The sequence below is a fragment of the Rhinoraja longicauda genome, chromosome 10 (genome assembly GCF_053455715.1).
Source record: "Rhinoraja longicauda isolate Sanriku21f chromosome 10, sRhiLon1.1, whole genome shotgun sequence".
Lineage (NCBI taxonomy): Eukaryota > Metazoa > Chordata > Chondrichthyes > Rajiformes > Arhynchobatidae > Rhinoraja > Rhinoraja longicauda.
The window spans coordinates 43,207,047-43,225,006 of record NC_135962.1 but is presented as its reverse complement, the minus strand read 5'-3'; the positions used below and the strand labels follow the sequence as shown (position 1 = coordinate 43,225,006).

The following is a 17,960-nucleotide window of genomic DNA, read 5'->3' as shown; positions in this document are numbered from 1 at the left end:
TCTTCTCTTTTACTCCAGTCCCATTTTCACCTCTGATTATTTATTTCTCCATCTCCTTTTTAGTTTTCTCTCTATTCTGCTCACTTTCCTTTCAGAAGTGACAGATGTTGCTGCGCAGGGCTGCTGGATCCATTTCCCAGTGCAACTTTGGGGAAAACGCGATTTGCTTGGCAGTTCCTTTCCTTTCTTCCCTCCCCTCTCATTATATCCTCTGCCTCCGATTAGCCACTGAGCTTCAATGCTTCTCTTTTTTTTAAATCAATTCCCCACTCTTGTTGCTGTTCTGACTCACTCGCAATGTTATTCCTACCTTTTCTATTCAAAATGCTGCTTTGTTATATTTCCTCTGTCTCACCTCATTAGAGTCTGAAGAAGAGCCTCGACCTGAAACGTCATTCATTCCTTCTCTCCAGGGATCCTGCCTGTCCTGCTGAGTATTGGAGCAAAGAGGTCTTTTGCAGTTGTACAGGGCCCTAGTGAGACCGCACCTGGAGTACTGTGTGCAGTTTTGGTCTCCAAATTTGAGGAAGGATATTCTTGCTATTGAGGGCGTGCAACGTAGGTTTACTAGGTTAATTCCCGGAATGGCGGGACTATCATATGTTGAAAGACTAGAGCGACTAGGCTTGTACACACTGGAATTTAGAAGGATGAGAGGGGATCTTATCGAAACGTATAAGATTATTAAGGGGTTGGACACGTTAGAGGCAGGAAACATGTTCCCAATGTTGGGGGAGTCCAGAACAAGGGGCCACGGTTTAAGAATAAGGGGTAGGCCATTTAGAACTGAGATGAGGAAAAACTTTTTCAGTCAGAGAGTTGTGAATCTGTGGAATTCTCTGCCTCAGAAGGTAGTGGAGGCCAATTCTCTGAATGCATTCAAGAGAGAGCTGGATAGAGCTCTTAAGGATGGCGGAGTCAGGGGGTATGGGGAGAAGGCAGGAACGGGGTACTGATTGAGAATGATCAGCCATGATCACATTGAATGGCGGTGCTGGCTCGAAGGGCCGAATGCCCTCCTCCTGCACCTATTGTCTATTGTCTATTGAGTTACTCCAGCATTTTGTGTCTTTCTTCTGTTTTAACCAGCTTCTGCAGTTCCTTCCTATTCATTAGCTTAACTGTTTTGCCTTTTCCTTGTATCCCATTAATGGGAGATAGCCACAGATCCCGTCAGCTTTGTCTATTGTGCTTATCCAACTCCCCTAACTATCAGTATTCAATTCCCTCAGGGATTCCGTAGAAACAACGAGCTGGCTGAGCAGTGAAAGTCTGAAGAAAGGTTGCGACCCGAAACGTCAGCTATTCATGTTCTCCAGGGATGTTGCCAGACTTGCTGAGCTACTCCAGCACGTTGTGTCCCTCGGGGATTCTGTTTACTTTCAGAAACACAACTCTTATTTAAAAGAACTCAAAACAAGATGGCAATAGGCACTCTCCCTAATTCATTCTCTCAGTGGGTAGAATGTTTATATATTTTTTGACTGTCAGGGTATGAATTTGACAAGTGGATAACTTGCAATTGCGTCAAATAAAACGGAAATTTGAAACTTAAAAATGGATCTGAATGAGAATGGAGACACTCTCGTCTTAAAGATGCCATCTAATATTTATAGCACACAAAACTGAAACTCCTCAGAGTTATGCAACTGGTACAGTCTGTAAAATATTCTCACTCTCACACATGTGCTGGCTGACATAAACCTTCAATGTGAATTCCAGATGAGAAAAGTCTTTTGAAATATGATCCCCCAGCTTGTCTTTCAAATCATTTGAAAAACAACTGAGCAGTGACTGATGAAAGTGAAAGAAAAATATCCCACCAGTCCATCGGGAATAAATTGTGAAAATCTCAGTATGTTGTACGCACTTGAACCCTCCTATAATTAGTTGTATTCGTTCACTTTCTGTGGTAAAAATATTAATCCCAGGCCCAATTATTTGGAAACAGTTGATGCCTTTCATTCAGAAAGGACAAAAGGCAATTTAATGAATACTATCACTACTTTTTTTTTCCATTTTTGTTTAAACCTCATTTTGGACTTTGGAAATACAGCTTGCTAAGAAAAAACGTGCGAAAATTTCTTTGATAACACTTGTGAGGAAAAGGAAATCCCATTCATTGATATAGCATAGTCACAACAAACAAGTCATAAAATGAACACAAAGAGCTCAGGTGCCATTAGATTCTAAATAGAAACATGTCAGATAAGTATAATGGGCAACTATGACCGTTCTCACTTGAACCTCTTAGAGAAATGATGCAAACAATTATGTACGCTAAAAAAAGACAAAGCGTGGGAGTAACTCAGTGGGTCAGATAGCACCCCCGAAGAACAGGGATAGTCAGGACCCATCTTCGGACTGATTATAGGGGGGAAGGGGGCGGTTGGGAAGAGAGGAGGGGTGCGACAAAACGTGGTAGGTAATAGAAGCTAGAAAAAGGAATGTAGGTGGAGGGGGAGAATGTAGGTGGAGGGGGAGAAGGGGTGAATCTAGGTGGAGCACAAATGAAGGGCGGGAGCAAGGGGGTGTGTGGAGGAGAAGAGGAAGGGTTAAGGAGAGAGGATTGTTAGAGATTCCCTAAAATTGGGGAATTCAAAGCTCATACCATCAGGTTGTCAGCTACACAAGTGGAATGCGAGGAGCTGTGGCTCCAGTTTGGTTGTGGCCTCACTCCAGTGATAGAGGAGGCCCAGGACACAAAGGTCAGCACAGGAATGGGAAGCGGAGATACAATGATTAGCTACCGGGAGATCTGGTAGGCCTTGGCGGACAGAGTGCAAGTGTTCAGCAAAACTGTCGCCAAGTCTACGCTTGGTCTCACCGGTGTACAGGAGGGGGTACAAGGGGTACACCGGATGTAATAGATGAGGTTAGTGGATATACACAAATAAAAATGCTTATGCTACAAATTTTACTAGAAACGGAATCAACTTGTTAATGAAAGGACCGCGCGTAGAGTTTAAGTTTAACTTGAAACTCCTTCCCTTACCCGTGCCTTCCTCTCCATCCTACTCTTGGAGGGTAGTGTCACAATTCAAGACAATGGACAATAGGTGCAGGAGTAGCCCATACGGCCCTTCGAGCCAGCACCACCATTCAATGTGATCATGGCTGATCATTCTCAATCAGTACCCCGTTCCTGCCTTCTCCCCATACCCCCTGACTCTGCTATCCTTAAGAGCTCTATCTAGCTCTCTCTTGAATGCATTCAGAGAATTGGCCTCCACTGCCTTCTGAGGCAGAGAATTCCACAGATTTACAACTCTCTGACTGAAAAAGTTTTTCCTCATCTCCGTTCTATATGGCCTACCCCTTATTCTTAAACTGTGGCCCCTGGTTCTGGACTCCCCCAACATTGGGAACATGTTTCCTGCCTCTAACGTGTCCAACCCCTTAATAATCTGATACGTTTCGATAAGATCCCCTCTCATCCTTCTAAATTCCAGTGTATACAAGCCTAGTCACTCCAGTCTTTCAACATATGACAGTCCCGCCATTCCGGGAATTAACCTAGTAAACCTACGCTGCACGCCCTCAATAGCAAGAATATCCTTCCTCAAATTTGGAGACCAAAACTGCACACAGTACTCCAGGTGCGGTCTCACTAGGGCCCTGTACAACTGCAGGGTCCCTCATTTTAATCCTTCCAGTTGTGCCGCTCAGTATAGATCCTTACAATACTTGAGTTTGACTTGATTGTATTTATATATGGGATATATGATCTGTTTTGATACCTCTGAACATTTGTACATGCACATGACAATAATAAACCTAAACCTAAATCCAACATCTGGATTTAGAATACAACACTGGAATCCAGGAATGCATTACTAATAGAAGGCTAAATGGGAAAGAAGTTATTTAACTGTTGCTGATGTTGATGAGGGAATGTCTACAGAATCTACTAAGATAAATAGCAAAAGAATAAAGAATTGATCAGAACGGGTGTCAAGGGTTACGGGGATAAGGCAGGAAAATGGGATACGGAGGCAGAGGTCAGCCATGATTGAATGGTGGAGCAAACTCTATGGGCCGAATGGCCTAATTCTACTATAACTTGTGAACTTGTGAAAGGAGGAAGAGATATTTTTATCCATGTTTTACACACGCAGTTGCTATCTTGAATGCATGCACTCCTTGAGAAGGGTACTGGAATCAGACTCAATGGCAACCAGCAAAAGGCATCGAGACAAGTGGTTGAAAAAGAAAGATTAAAGAGGATGCAGGGAAAGAGCAGTAATGTGGGAAGGCTCTTTTGTAGAGTTGACACGGCCACTTTGGGTAAAATGGGCCCTTACTTGCTGTGCGATTCTATGCCACCAACCATCTCTGATTAAGTTTGACCGATGTGGAAATTTTGCCCATTGATTACAACTGTACTTACACTCATGTTACTCCTTGGCTCCAGGAGTAGGGCCACTTCCATTTCCCCCTCTTGATTCAGATTCTTGAGGTAAAACAGCTTCTCCCCCATCATTCTCACCCGGTTCATCTTCCCCACGGCATACAGCCGGAACCGCAGAGCGGAACAATGGAGCTCCTCTGGCGCCAACTTGTGAAACCTTAGGGTCTCGTTGAAGATGGGCTCTTGTCCTCGCTGGATGTTGGTTTTGGAGCGTTGCTTCTTGCTAGGCAGGAGGACTGCATGTACCTGCCACGAGCTCGCGCCACTCCTGTCCTTGGCTGGGATGTCTTTCGCAGTGATTATCGTGACGTCCAGTTTGTGGTCAGAGGGTTTGTAATTGAAAATGACGAAGAGGTCTCCACATTTTGAAATTGGTCCAGGTGGCTCCTGCTGCTGCTGCTGAGGGGCCGTAGGCTTGCCATCTGCCTCCTAAAGACGATTAAAGTCCTGGTTAACGAACATCACAGTTACTAAGCTGTATCCACGGTCCCCCACATTTATTATGAGATTACCATCCAATATACAAGGCTGTACTGTACTGAAATGGCATTTACATTGTTTGCTCTCTTATTGCAAAGCATTGTAGCATCTGCATTAAGCATTAAAGCGTCAACATATAGGGGCGGCACGGTGGTGCAGCGGTAGAGTTGCTGCCTTACAGCGCTAGAGACCAGGGTTTGATCCTGACCGCGGGTGCTGTCTGTACAGAGTTTGTACATTGTGGGTTTTCCCTGGGTGTTCGGGTTTCCTCCCACAATTCAAAGACACACAGGTTTGTAGCTTAATTGGCTTCGTAAATTTTTCAATTGTTACCAGCGTGTGTAGGATAGTGTTAATGTGCAGGCATCGCTGGTCGTCACGGACGTGGTGGGTCGAAAGGCCCGTTTCCGTGCTGCATCTCCAAACTACTCTAAACAAAACTAAATATGAAATGTGTAGCTCTCGAAGTAAACAAGGCACAGAGGAAGGGTCTACGTTTGACCTGCAGTCAATGGCAGGTTTACTGAAGCAGCCGGAGTGACTGTCGGGAATGCTGCAAAGTACCATCCATTAGTATCCCATGTAGTCTGATCTCACATACTGCACATGGTTTCACAGGGAAGGCTACAGGAGCAAGACATCAAAACTCTTTGGCATCACCTCAGCATTAGGCCATACCCTCCCCCCCCCCCCTTCCCTCCCCCCCCCCCCCCCAACCTCCTCTTACAAAGCTTACAACAGACTTTGACAGAGAAATGAAACTGATACCGGTTTCAAATCGATCTCTATTCACAAGTGGTGTCTAAATGGATGAAGCAAAGCTGTAAAATAACAGGAAATTAACAAAACATGTTTTTCTAAAGCGCCCATCATAATTTCAGGACATCTTAAAGCACTTTATACGTAATGAAATATCTTGTAGAAATCAAGTTCCGGTTGCAATATAGCATGCACAACTGCTCGCTTGTACACAGTAAGTCCCTGAAACAGCTGCATGATTATAACTAGAGAGTCATATTAAACGATCGGATCATCAGGAATAACTTCTCTACTCCTCTATGAACAAAGGGCACTAGGCTCTTTTACGTCCATCTGCTAGGGAAGACCAAAATGCCTTGGGTTCATGCCTTATCTGAAAGGTAACCGTGAACTAAACTGGCAGAAATGCTCTGGAATATCAGCTGAGTTTTCCCAGATCAAACTTCAGGGTTGGAAGCCAGTGTGTTACCAATTGGCACAATGGGGGCAGAAACAGAAGACAATGAACTAATAGAGAAATAGAGCCCTACAGTGTTGAAACAGGCCCTTTGGCCCAACTTGCCCACACCGACTACTCTTGAGGGAGTGTCTAGGAACAGAGATCACAGCCTCAGAATAAAAGGACGTACCTTTAGAAAGGAGAGGAGAAGGAATTAATTTCATCAGAGGGTGGTGAATCTGTGGAATTCATTGCCGCAGACGGCTGTGGAAGCTAAGTCAATGGATATTTTTAAGATGGAGATTGACAGGTAGTTGGTTAGTACTGGTGTCAGGGGTTATGGGGCGAAGGCCGGAGAATGGGGTGGAGAGTGAAAGATAGATCAGCCATGTTTGAATGGCGGTGTAGACTTGAAGGGCCAAATGGCCTAATTCTGCTTATACAGCTTATGAATGTTGAACTCAACTACCTCCTCTGGCAACTCGTTCCATACACCCACCACCCTTTGTGTGAATGTGTTGAAAAGCTTTGAAATCCTTGCACGACATTTTGAAGAGGGGTAAAATCTAGAATTATGTATCTGAAACTCGTTCTCGTGCCTCTTTGCAACATTTGATGAGAGGAAGCCTTCACGTCATTTTCCTCTGGCTTCGACTCAAAAGCCAAGCAAGGAGGGAGAGCCAGCATAATGTGGCAGCTTTTAAATCACAGCTCAATGCTAACTTCAGCCTCCTCCAATAGTTCAGTGCACTTAATGCCTCAGTCACAGAATGATGCTTCTCCAATTGGGTCCAATTTGCTATTGTTCATTTTCTGGACACAGGATCAAGGTGCTTTTCAGTATTAACAGATGAAGAATTCATCCTTTGTGCGTTTAAAAAAAAAAACTACTGCTTCTACGACAAGGATCAAGAATCAGTCCCTATAAATAGGTTTATCAAAGTAATTAGACCAAGAGCCTTAGAATGGCATCCAGTTACCGAATCAGGGCATTAAATATGTGAAGGCTGCTTGACAGAAGGGAAAAAAATGTGATCAAATATCACATGAAAATAGGAACAGCTAATCCAGTGTATAGAGTTACATACCCTTCCAACACATTTTAGAACTGTTAGATTAAGCAATACTTTGTTCACCAGTTCTCACACAGATTCATTCCCAGCCCCTTTCTTGAAGCTGGAGACAGGGAAAAAGATAATATTCTTCAAGTCAAAAAATTTAAAGAGAGTGCTATTTGAATACAGTTATAAACAGTGGTCAAGTAATGCCCACTCACTTGAACCGGGCTGAGATTTGGAGCACTGCAGTGGCCACCATTTGGCCACCCAGTCTCCTTTCCCATCGGTACCATTGTGATCTAGTGCCTTCTTTGGTCAATATGTTACGGGGAGCCTGCCCTTGGCTGCAGTGGTGCAGCAAGTTAGCAGGTTCCCCACTTGATCCCAGGGCTATCTCTGTTAGAGAGTGAGAAGGGTTCAGACTTGCAAATTGGAATTCAGGCAACTGGACTGCTTTTGCCACAAACCAGCACAAGTGCCACAGGCAAAACTGCCTCCCTCTGTAAATAAAGAGCTCATTGTTTCAGGAAAGAAGTAGCACGGAGATATTGGAAAGATCCTTATTCCCTTGCTGAGACTAAGCTTTAGAGTATGGTGCGACTAATGGAGATTACATTGCAGGCAAAAGGCACGCCATAGGAGTAAAACACATTCTCTCAACATATTTAATGTACATTTAAGTAGTATCCAGCCCTATGGTGTGGAGGTTATTGGTTTGGCAGCTGCTGTCAGAGTAGCCTAGGTGAGTTACAGTGCATTTTGTGCACAATGCAGACACTGTGCATGAATAGTACACAGTAGAGCGGCACAATGGCACAGCAGTAGAGTTGCTGCCTTACAGCGCCAGAGACCCAGGTTCAATCCTGACTACGGGTGCTGTCTGTTTGGAGTTTGTACTTTCTCTCCTTGACAGTGTGGGTTTTCCCTGGGTGCTCCGGTTTCATAAAATTCAAACAACCATAATTCAATTGATAGTTATGGCTAAAAATAAATATTTGATCGTTACATTTTCAATATCTATTATATTAAGGGAGATGGTGGAAGAACAGAACTATGAAAAGCAAAACACAAAATTGAAGATCGTTTCGTCTCTACTCTCAGTCACATCCCCACAGGGCAATGCCACCTGTAGATGCTGCCGAATATTAGATGTGAATTTATCGTCTTTATGTATTTACAAATGCATTGTGGGATCAGGGCACTACTGCAAAGGCCAGCGTTTAATGGCCTTCCCTTAACAATATGGTGGCAAGCCACCTTCATAAACCACTGCATTACTCTTGGTGAAGATACCGCCACATTGTAGTTGGAGAGCATGTTCCAGGATTTAGACCAAATCAAGGTAGTTTGCGATTTGGAGAGAAACCCCCAGGCTGCTGTACCTATTGCCCCAGCCCTATGGTGTGGAGGTTATTGGTTTGGCAGCTGCTGTCAGAGTAGCCTAGGTGAGTTACAGAGTGCATTTTGTGCACAATCCAGCCACTGTGCATGAGTAGTACACAGTAGAGCGGCACAATGGCATAGCAGTAGAGTTGCTGCCTTACAGCGCCAGAGACCCAGGTTCGATCCTGACTATGGGTGCTGTCTGTTTGGAGTTTGTACAATCTCTCCGTGACAGTGTGGGTTTTCTCTGGGTGCTCCGGTTTCGTCCCACATTCCAAAGGCATGCTAGTCTGTAGCTTAATCTCCTTCTGTAAATTGCCCTTAGTGTGTAGGATGCAAACTGGGATAACCTAGAACTAGTGCACAGGTAATCGATCGAACATAATAGAACAGTACAGCACAGGAACGGCCCACATGTTTATGCTGAACAAGGTGGCAAGTTGAACTGACCTCATCTGCCTTACATGATTCATATCCCGATATTCATTGCACTTCCATGTCCTTATCTAAAAGCAGTTAAGTTAATTATCATATCTGCTTCCACCACCACCCCTGGCAATGCATTCATCACCGCCCTCTGTGTAAAATATTTGCTACTCACATCTCCATTAAACTTTCCCCCTCTCAACATATCTCTATGCCCTCTAGTGTTGGACATTTTCACTCTGGGGAAAAAGGTTCTATCTACCCAATCTCTGCCTCTCACACTTTTATATAACATCTCGGTTGATATTCCTCCATGTGGAACAACAAGAAAACACAATTAAAATGTTTTCCAGCATTTCATGGATATTTCTGTATCCCATATGGACAATAGGAAAATGACTGCTCTAGGAAAATACTGACTACATACAAATATTGTTAATAAGGATTTAATTAATCAGCTGGGCTCAATTTTGCCAGGGAAGGAAAGAAAAATGCTATATTCAGAATTTAAACCATCTGAAGCAAATTCTTGTATTCTCTTTCTTTTTAACTTTGTTTCACAATTGTTTTGCATTGCATATGGTTCTAAACCAGTCAGTAAAAGAAAGGATAGGTGTTCTTCAGATTAACATTTTTGTACTGTTTCACGACACCCATTTGGGAGATACCAAAGTGGGATAATATAGAACTAGTGCGAATGGGTGTGTGTGGACATGGTGGGCCGAAGGGCCTGTTTCCATGCTGTATTTCTAAACTAAACTGTTAATAGTGTGACAGACTACCAGAATATTCAACCGTGTCATTTATCATTGCCTCAGTGCAGATACTCATTACCTGTGTTCAGTGTGAAGAAACACAAACAAAATAAAGAAGAAATAAATTAAGTTGTTAAAAAAGAAGCCAATTAAGTTAATGCAACCCTCTAATTTTCTTTGTCCAAATAATGAAAGCAGTCAATGCCAATGAAATTTAATTTAGTTTAGTTTAGTTTAGAAATACAGCGTGGAAACAGGCCCGTCGACCCACGCCGGCCAATGATCACCCGTTTACTAGTTAGACAATAGACAATAGACAATAGGTGCAGGAGTATGCCATTCGGCCCTTCGAGCCAGCACCACCATTCAATGTGATCATAGTTCTATGTATCGCAGTTTTGCATCCTACACACTAGGGGCAATTTACAGAAGCCAACTAAATTACAAACCTGCACGTCTTTGGAATGTGTGAGGAAACTGGAACAGACGGAGAAAACCCATGCGGTCACAGGGAGAACATACAAATTCTGCAAAGGCAGCACCTGTAGTCTGGATCAAACCCGGGTCTCTGGCGCTGTAAGACAGCAACTCTGCTGCTCCACCACCGTGCCACCCACGTATGAGATACGAGATATGATTATTCCCCAAAAAGAATACAATGTTGAGGTATTACCTCTGAAGTCCAGGCTGGGGAACTATCAGTCTGGTCATTTCCTTCATAGGCCTGGTTATCAAAGTTGGACTCTTGATCCGGATTTCCCTCCTCTGTTTGCTGTGTCCTGTCGTTATTGACTGGAAGTCCAGCTGCTTCATCAGGGGCCTTTTGATGTTCGGCCCCATCCTCAAATCCAGCGGCTGAGCTCATAGATAACGCATCTTCTTCGTAAGAACAATTTGCTTGGAGGCTAAACTGATTCTGTTTATCTGTGTCTAAACAAGTAAACGTGGACAATATTTTTAAAGCATGGAGAGGGGAGAGGTCTGTAGACAGCAATGTGAACACAAACATACATAAGAATATAACGTCCTTCAATCACTTACAGCTTACAAGAAACATGGAGAATGAAAGTTAATAAAGACCTTGCTTTAACATTTGTATGAAGTTCCAATTATTCAATAAGGCATTTTATCAAGACTCAATACATTTAGACAGCAAAATGTATTACCTTACATAAATGGGACTATTATTCTTGATGTTTAATATTACTGGTTATATTTAATACAGTCTGGATTTTTGTCCCTTTGTAAAGTTAAATACAGCCATTACTGAAAAGCACTGGAATAACTTAAAAAAAACAAGAAAACACATTCAATTTTGCAAGCTGCAAAAGAAACCAGCAAAGTATCGAGAAAATAGTGTGGCCTTATGATGATATTACAAGCCGTGCATGTTACCTTGAACCTCAGAGGCCTCGGGGCTGAACTCTTCAGGATTCGAAGGCAACCGATTAAATTTCTGCCTACGCTCTAACCCCGCCTTCTCTGACACTGTCGATCGGAAACTCTGCGACCTCGACACAGAGAATTCAAACTGCTTGATCACTTCTTCATCGCTGTCTGTGGATGTTGTCAGCTCCTGATCATTCCCATAACTGTTCACTGGAGAGAGAAAGAGAATACAGCCCTTGGACATCTTTGCAATAGAAGGACTTTTTCCTGTTGATAGTTGACAGGCACAGAGTACAAAAGCTTTTCACTGTACCTCAGTACACGTCAAATAAACTAAACTGAACTAAGAGAGGCCACTCTGCAATCTCACAACATTTGATGCTTCTTGTGATACTTTTACACAAGAGTCCTCATTTCACAGCAAGTATTAATGTAAACTAAACAATTTGTCTATCAAAATACAAAGCATTATATCCTTTAGGTTTGGCTTTGAGAACTCACTAACTGCAATAATCTGTAATTTCATTTTTGTACCCTCAACATTATTTAAAATGTACATCTTTTCATTTCCCATGTAGATACAATATTTTGATTTATTTTTAACTAACTAATGTCATGAAGTTAGAAAAGGTGCTGAAAAGATTTACCAGGATATTAGCTGGACCTACGGGCTTGAGATATAGGGAGAGGTTGAATAGGCTGGGAGTTCTATCTTTGGAGCGTAGGAAGCCGAGAAATGATCTTTTGAGGTGAACAAGATCATGAGGAGCATGGATAAACTTTACAGACGCAGCGTGGAAACAGGTCCTTCGGCCCACCGAGTCCGCACCGACCTGCAATCACCCCATACACTAACCTACACACAATAAGGACAATCTTAAAACTTACCAAAGCCAATTAACCTACAAACATGTACTTCTTTGGAGTGTGGGAGGAAACCAGAGCTTTTGGAGGAAATCCATGTGATCACAGGGAGAATGTACAAACTCATTACAGACAGCACCGTGGTCAGGATCGAACCCAAGTCTCTGGCACTCTAAGGCAGCAACTCTACCATTGCGCTACAGTGCCAGTCATTTTCCCAGGATAACGGATTCTAAAACTAAAGGGCGTAGACTTAAGGTGAGAAGGGGGATTTACGAGGAACCTCAGAGGCAACTTTTTCCACTCAGAAGATAATCTGTGTCTGGAAGGGACTGCCAGTGCAAGTGAGAGTAGCAGATATAATTAAGACTTTTAAAAGGCATTTGGATAAATATATGTGTAGGAAAGAACTGCAGATGCTGGTTTAAATCGAAGGTAGACACAAAATGCTGGAGTAACTCAGCGGGACAGGCAGCATCTCTGGAGAGAAGGAATGGGTGACATTTCGGATTGAGATCCATCTTCAGACTCTATTTCGGGCCGAGACCCTTCTTCAGACATGGATAGATATATGGATTGGTGGGGTTTAGAGGGCTGTTATCTATTCATTTATCATTCTAAATGTCTTTTAAAAGTCGTAATTGTATCTGTTACTATAAAGGGCTGTGGGCCAATTGCAGGCAAATGGGACAAGTCCAATATGCCACATTGATTGGCATGGACATGGTGGATCGAAGGGCCTGGTTCCGCGTTGTACAGCTCTCTGACTGTAACTTTCTAACTGTGAGAACTGTACAATGCCTTCGTCTGCTCAGACACAATTCTGACTGCTAGACTGAAATACCCCTTAATGTGCTGAAGAGGAGAGAAGATCAATGCTCATCCTGTCTATTCATTTAACACCCTGCCTTCCTCCCAGCAGTAGAACAAGGAACAGAGAAAAATAGGAGCAGGAGTTGGCCATTCTTTAAACCTGTTCTGTCATACAGAATGGTCATCCTCATGTTCAATACCACATTTCCACTCTCTCCCCCCACCTTCCTGCACCTCCATCCCCCCAATACTTTGTGATGCCTGTTATGCCCAGGAATTTAGCTCCTTAAATATATGCAGTGACTTGGCCTCAGCAGGTTTCGTGGTAGAGAATCCGTAGGTACATTACCTAGTAAAGAAACGTTACCTAGTAAAGAGAGCAAAGAAACCTCTCCCCAACCCAGTGTTCAATATCTTACTCTGTCTCCTTTGACTGAGACCATGGGTTCTGGGTTTCTTGGCCAAAGGAAACATCCTCCCTGCATTCAGTCTGTCCTCCTAGTTCCCATACTTTACCATAATTAAATTGTTAGAATTGGTTACGGCCCAATGACATCTCCTCTCACTCTTCTAAATCCCATGAGCACAGCCGAGCGAACCCATTCTCTCCTCTAGTGGCAGTCCTGGCATCACAGAAATCAATCTGGTGAGTCTTTGTTGCATTTCTCAATAGCGTACATCTTTTCTTTGGTAAGGGTTCCACAACTCCAGGTGGTCTCACCATGGCCCTGTACAATTGTATCATGACATCCTACACCCCAAACCTCTCGTGAAGGTCAATGTATTATTTGTCTTCTTCACTGTTTGATCTATCATGACTGCAGTACAAGGGCATCCAAACTCCGTTTATTACTGCTTCCCAATCTACCACCACCTTCACTGCCTTTTTGTTTTTCCTAACTGAATTGGATTTCTTCACATTTATCAACTTTGTACTGCATATACCATGCATTTACCCCATTCTCATAAGCTCCAGGGGCAGAATTAGGCCATTCGGCCCATCAAGTCTATTCCACCAATGAACCATGGCTGATCTATCTTTCCCTCTCAACCCCATTCTCCTCCCTTCTCATCATAACCCCTGACACCGTTACTAATCAAGACTGTCAATATCTGCCTTAAAAATACCCATTGACTTGGCCTCCATAGCCGTCTGTGGCAATGAATTATTTTTAGCTTCTGTGCATCTTCCTCACAATCCTACCCAGTTTCAAGCCAGCATGACCTCTAAAGTTCAACATCCATGTTTCCCTTGCAGATGTTAGGAAACATTTCATTTCTTTTGGCAAGCAACTGCCTTGCCAGGAATTATTTTTGCCCTCATACATCAATATAACATCAATCAAGCAACTGCCTTGCCAGGAATTATTTTTGCCCTCATACATCAATATAACTTCTGGTAAAGAGGTAGATTGGAAAACCAAGATTGGCAAATTCCCATTGATCTGATATTCACCCTAATATTTTATTTCCTTCTTAGATCATATAGAATTATGGTGCTAATGAAATAGCAACTGAGCCACCAATATTCAATTGCAATCCTGGGCTCTGACTAAGTTCATAGCTTGTAATGCAACTCCCTAGTTCCCATACTTTGCCTTCATTAAACTATAATCGGCCCACAAAACCGGGGCCAGCGGTCCTTTGAAGTAAGCAGGTGCTTCCCCATTGATATCGCTTGCATTTGGATATCCTCTGAAAATCTCAAGTGCCTTCACTTTTACTCTATGGTTGATTAATAGCTAATAAATTATTGTTTATTATTGTTTATTATTACCCCCGTCCTTTACAAGCTCCACTGGCTCCCCATCCCCCAGAGAATCCAGTACAAAATCCTCCTCATGACCTACAAAGCCCTCCATAACCTGGCCCCATCCTACCTGACTGACCTTCTCCACAGATACACTCCCACCTCCACCCTCCGCTCTGCTGCTGCCAACCTCCTGTCCCCCCCCCCATCCGGACCAAATTCAGATCCTGGGGGGACAGGGCTTTCTCCATCGCTGCTCCCACCCTCTGGAACTCACTACCCCAAACCGTCAGAGACTCCTCCTCACTCACCACATTCAAAACATCACTGAAGTCTCACCTGTTCAGCACTGCCTTCAACCACTGACCGTCACCTCACCTTCTGTCTCCATTTTCTGTTCGTTTACTTATTTATCTATTTATTTTCTTCTCTATGTTCTAGTAATCCCTGTAAAGCGTCTTTGAGTGTTTGAAAAGCGCTATATAAATGTAATGCATTATTATTATTATTATTATTATGCAAAATGAGTTTCGGGTTTGTTTCCTCATTAAAGTCAAAATTAAATCGCAGCAATCTCAGTAGCTATCCCTGTGATGACATTCAAACAGCCGGCTCCCAAGCCACATGATTCCTTAGGGTTTCCTGCTAGTTATTCCCGTAACCTCATCATCACACGGCCTGGAAACTGGCCAATAATTCCCAAACGTTGGACTGTGCCAATCTCTTCCTTTAAATCTAAATAAACAACACATGCTATTTCAACCTGAAGAACTGGATCAAATGTCATGCCTCAAAATAATGAATTTAAGAGCTGCCAAAAATGACGTTGTACTGGAAACACCCTGCTCATAGCCTCCCATTAATCCATATCCTCCAGACTATCACCATACTCTCAAATCATTCCCTTGCATTCAATGCGGGTCTCGCAGATTGAAGATCGCCAGCCCATGATGTGAACACAAGAGTTATGCTTGCTATGTTACAGTCCTGAGACAGCTGCTTTGTGTCCAAGTGCTGGAAAATATCAGCTGACTGCCAACTTCCATCGTTTACCGAGAGGTGGGATCATTGGGGCCAGATGGCGTATTTAACTTTTCCACCCGTAACCTTGTTCATTCCTGCTCAAAGCCGGAAGCCCACTCCCATTCAAGATAGCTAACTCGTCTTCAAGCCATGTTTATCGCCCCACGTTTCCAGGCAGTTTCCATCTTTAGTTTAAAGATAGAGCACAGAAACAGGCCCTTTGGCCCACCAAGTGCGCAATGACCACGCTAGTATACGTGTTTGTATACTAACACGATCCTACACACTAGGGCAATTTACAATCTTTACCAAAACCAATTAACCTACAAACCTGTACGTTTTTGGAATGTGGGAGGAAACATCTGATCACAAGGAATATTTTCAATTTAATATTCCCTTCATTTACCCCAATCACATTGGTTTTATCTTTTCTTTTCTATTTTTGTAAGTTAAATTGTTTGCAGCCTTTGCTTTCACTGGTTTTATTTTCAAATTCCTTCACATTTCCTTTGCAACTTTCAATTTAACAATGTTATAATACTGTATGATGATTTTTTATTTTTTTTAACCTGCCTCATACTCGTGGAATAACATCAAATTTAGGTGCAAGTTCACTGCAGGACAGCTGGTAATTCTGGGCATTACATGCTGAGTTTACACCATGTTGTAAACACCCACTCAGAAGCACAGAAAGGAGTTAACCAACCTGACCCATGCTTCAGATGGATAAGCTTAATCAGGGTTAAGTAGCAAAATGATTCTATGAGTATTGACAGAAACTATTGAGTCCCTGTCGACACTATTCTGTCCTACAAAGTGTTTAAGTAGTTCACGTTTTCATGATGCAACTCTATAGGACTTTGGGTTGGTCGCATTTGGAGTATTGTGTGCAGTTCCGGTCACCCTGTTACAGGAAAGATGTGGAGGCTACCTATGCAGGGGTTGGAGAGGCTGCTGACCAGAATGGTGCCTGGATTAGAGGGTTTCGGCTGCAGGAATAGTTTGGGTAGACTTGGATTGTTTTCTCTGGAATGTCGGAGGTTCGGGAGAGACTTGATAGAAGTATATAAAATTATGAGAGACACATATAGGGTAGACAGTCAAAACCTTTTTCCCAGGGTGGAAAAATCCAACACTAGAGGGCACAGCTATAAGGTGTGAGGGGGAAAGTTTAATGGAGATATGCGAGGCAAGTTTTTTTACACAGAGAGTAATGGGGGCCTGGAATGCGTTGTCGAGGGTGGTAGTCGAGGCAAATATGATAGTGACTTTTAAGAGGCTTTTGGATGGGCACATGGAAGTGCAGGGAATAGAGGGATATGGATCATGCACAGTTCGGTATAATAATATCAGTTTAACTAAATCATGTTTGGCACAAACATTGTGGGCCGAAGGGCTCGATCCTGTGCAATACTGTTTTAGGTTCTATGCTTTTGATCCTTCTTATCGTCACTATTTATTTTCAGTGAAAAGATTGTGCGTATCACAGTCAATGGATGACACTGACTTGAACTGTAGTCACTGACGTTGGCTAGGCAAACACTGCAATCTCACCAATAGCCAATTTGCAGTATCAGTTAATCTGATAGCATCAGTTAAGGGGGAAAATTGGCCAGGACACTGGGATAGTTCCATTCTCTTCTTCAAGAAACGAGCAATAATGTCCATTTTGCTTTGATGAGAAGGCAAGGACACAACCCTACACATGCTTTGCCTTCCACATTCTTGTGTATTCAGCATTACATCTTAAAGAGTAACAGTAGAGCTGGTTACTCTCTGGGATACCGAACCACTGGCCTACAGATCATTAAGCGATCTTCTTTTCTGCCACTTGATGTTTGCAGGGTGTTTTTATTTGGGTATCAATCAGCAATGTGATTTCTGTGTTCTATTGCTGCTGCCAAAGTCAGCATTTTGTTTTTCCATGAATAGCCCAACTTGTCTATGCTAACCAGTTCAAGCTTTCCATAGCAACTCCATTGTTCAGCACTTTGTCCATAATCCCTGTATACCGCAACGATTCAAGTACTTACCTGGACCCATTTTAAATGTTGTCAGTAACCCTGCCTCAAACACACTGTTTTGCAGTGCACTCCAAAATTTACCACACTCTGGCTGAAGAAGGTTGCCCTCATATCCCCTCTGAATCTGAATGTCCTCTAGTTTTGTCTACCTCTGATAGGGGGAAATGTCTCTAGCAGTCTACCCTGTATGCCCCTCATAATTTTACGCACTTCAATCATGTCCCTTCTTAACCTCCTAGGAGGTCAGATCTAACCTCTGCTCATAACTGGGCAGCACAGTGATAGAGTTGCTGCCTCACAGTGCCGGACCTGGGTTTGAACCTGACCTCAGGAGCTACGTGTGTGGAGTTTGCTTGTTCTCCCTGTGACCACATGGGTTTCCTCCG

The 17,960-nt window shown here is 43.1% G+C and overlaps 1 protein-coding gene across 2 annotated transcripts in view; it reads right to left on the bottom strand.

Annotated features, from left to right (window-relative positions):
* The window catches only part of LOC144597417 (synaptotagmin-16-like), a 126,003-nt gene that overhangs the window by 17,813 nt on the left and 90,230 nt on the right, over nt 1-17,960 (bottom strand). For both annotated transcript variants that reach the window (XM_078406770.1, XM_078406769.1), the window contains 3 exons: nt 11,107-11,310; nt 10,385-10,641; nt 4,391-4,840 (listed from right to left, as the gene is read on the bottom strand). In XM_078406770.1, the coding sequence (XP_078262896.1) occupies nt 4,391-4,840; nt 10,385-10,641; nt 11,107-11,310 (911 nt within the window). The remainder of the gene's footprint in view (nt 1-4,390; nt 4,841-10,384; nt 10,642-11,106; nt 11,311-17,960) is intronic.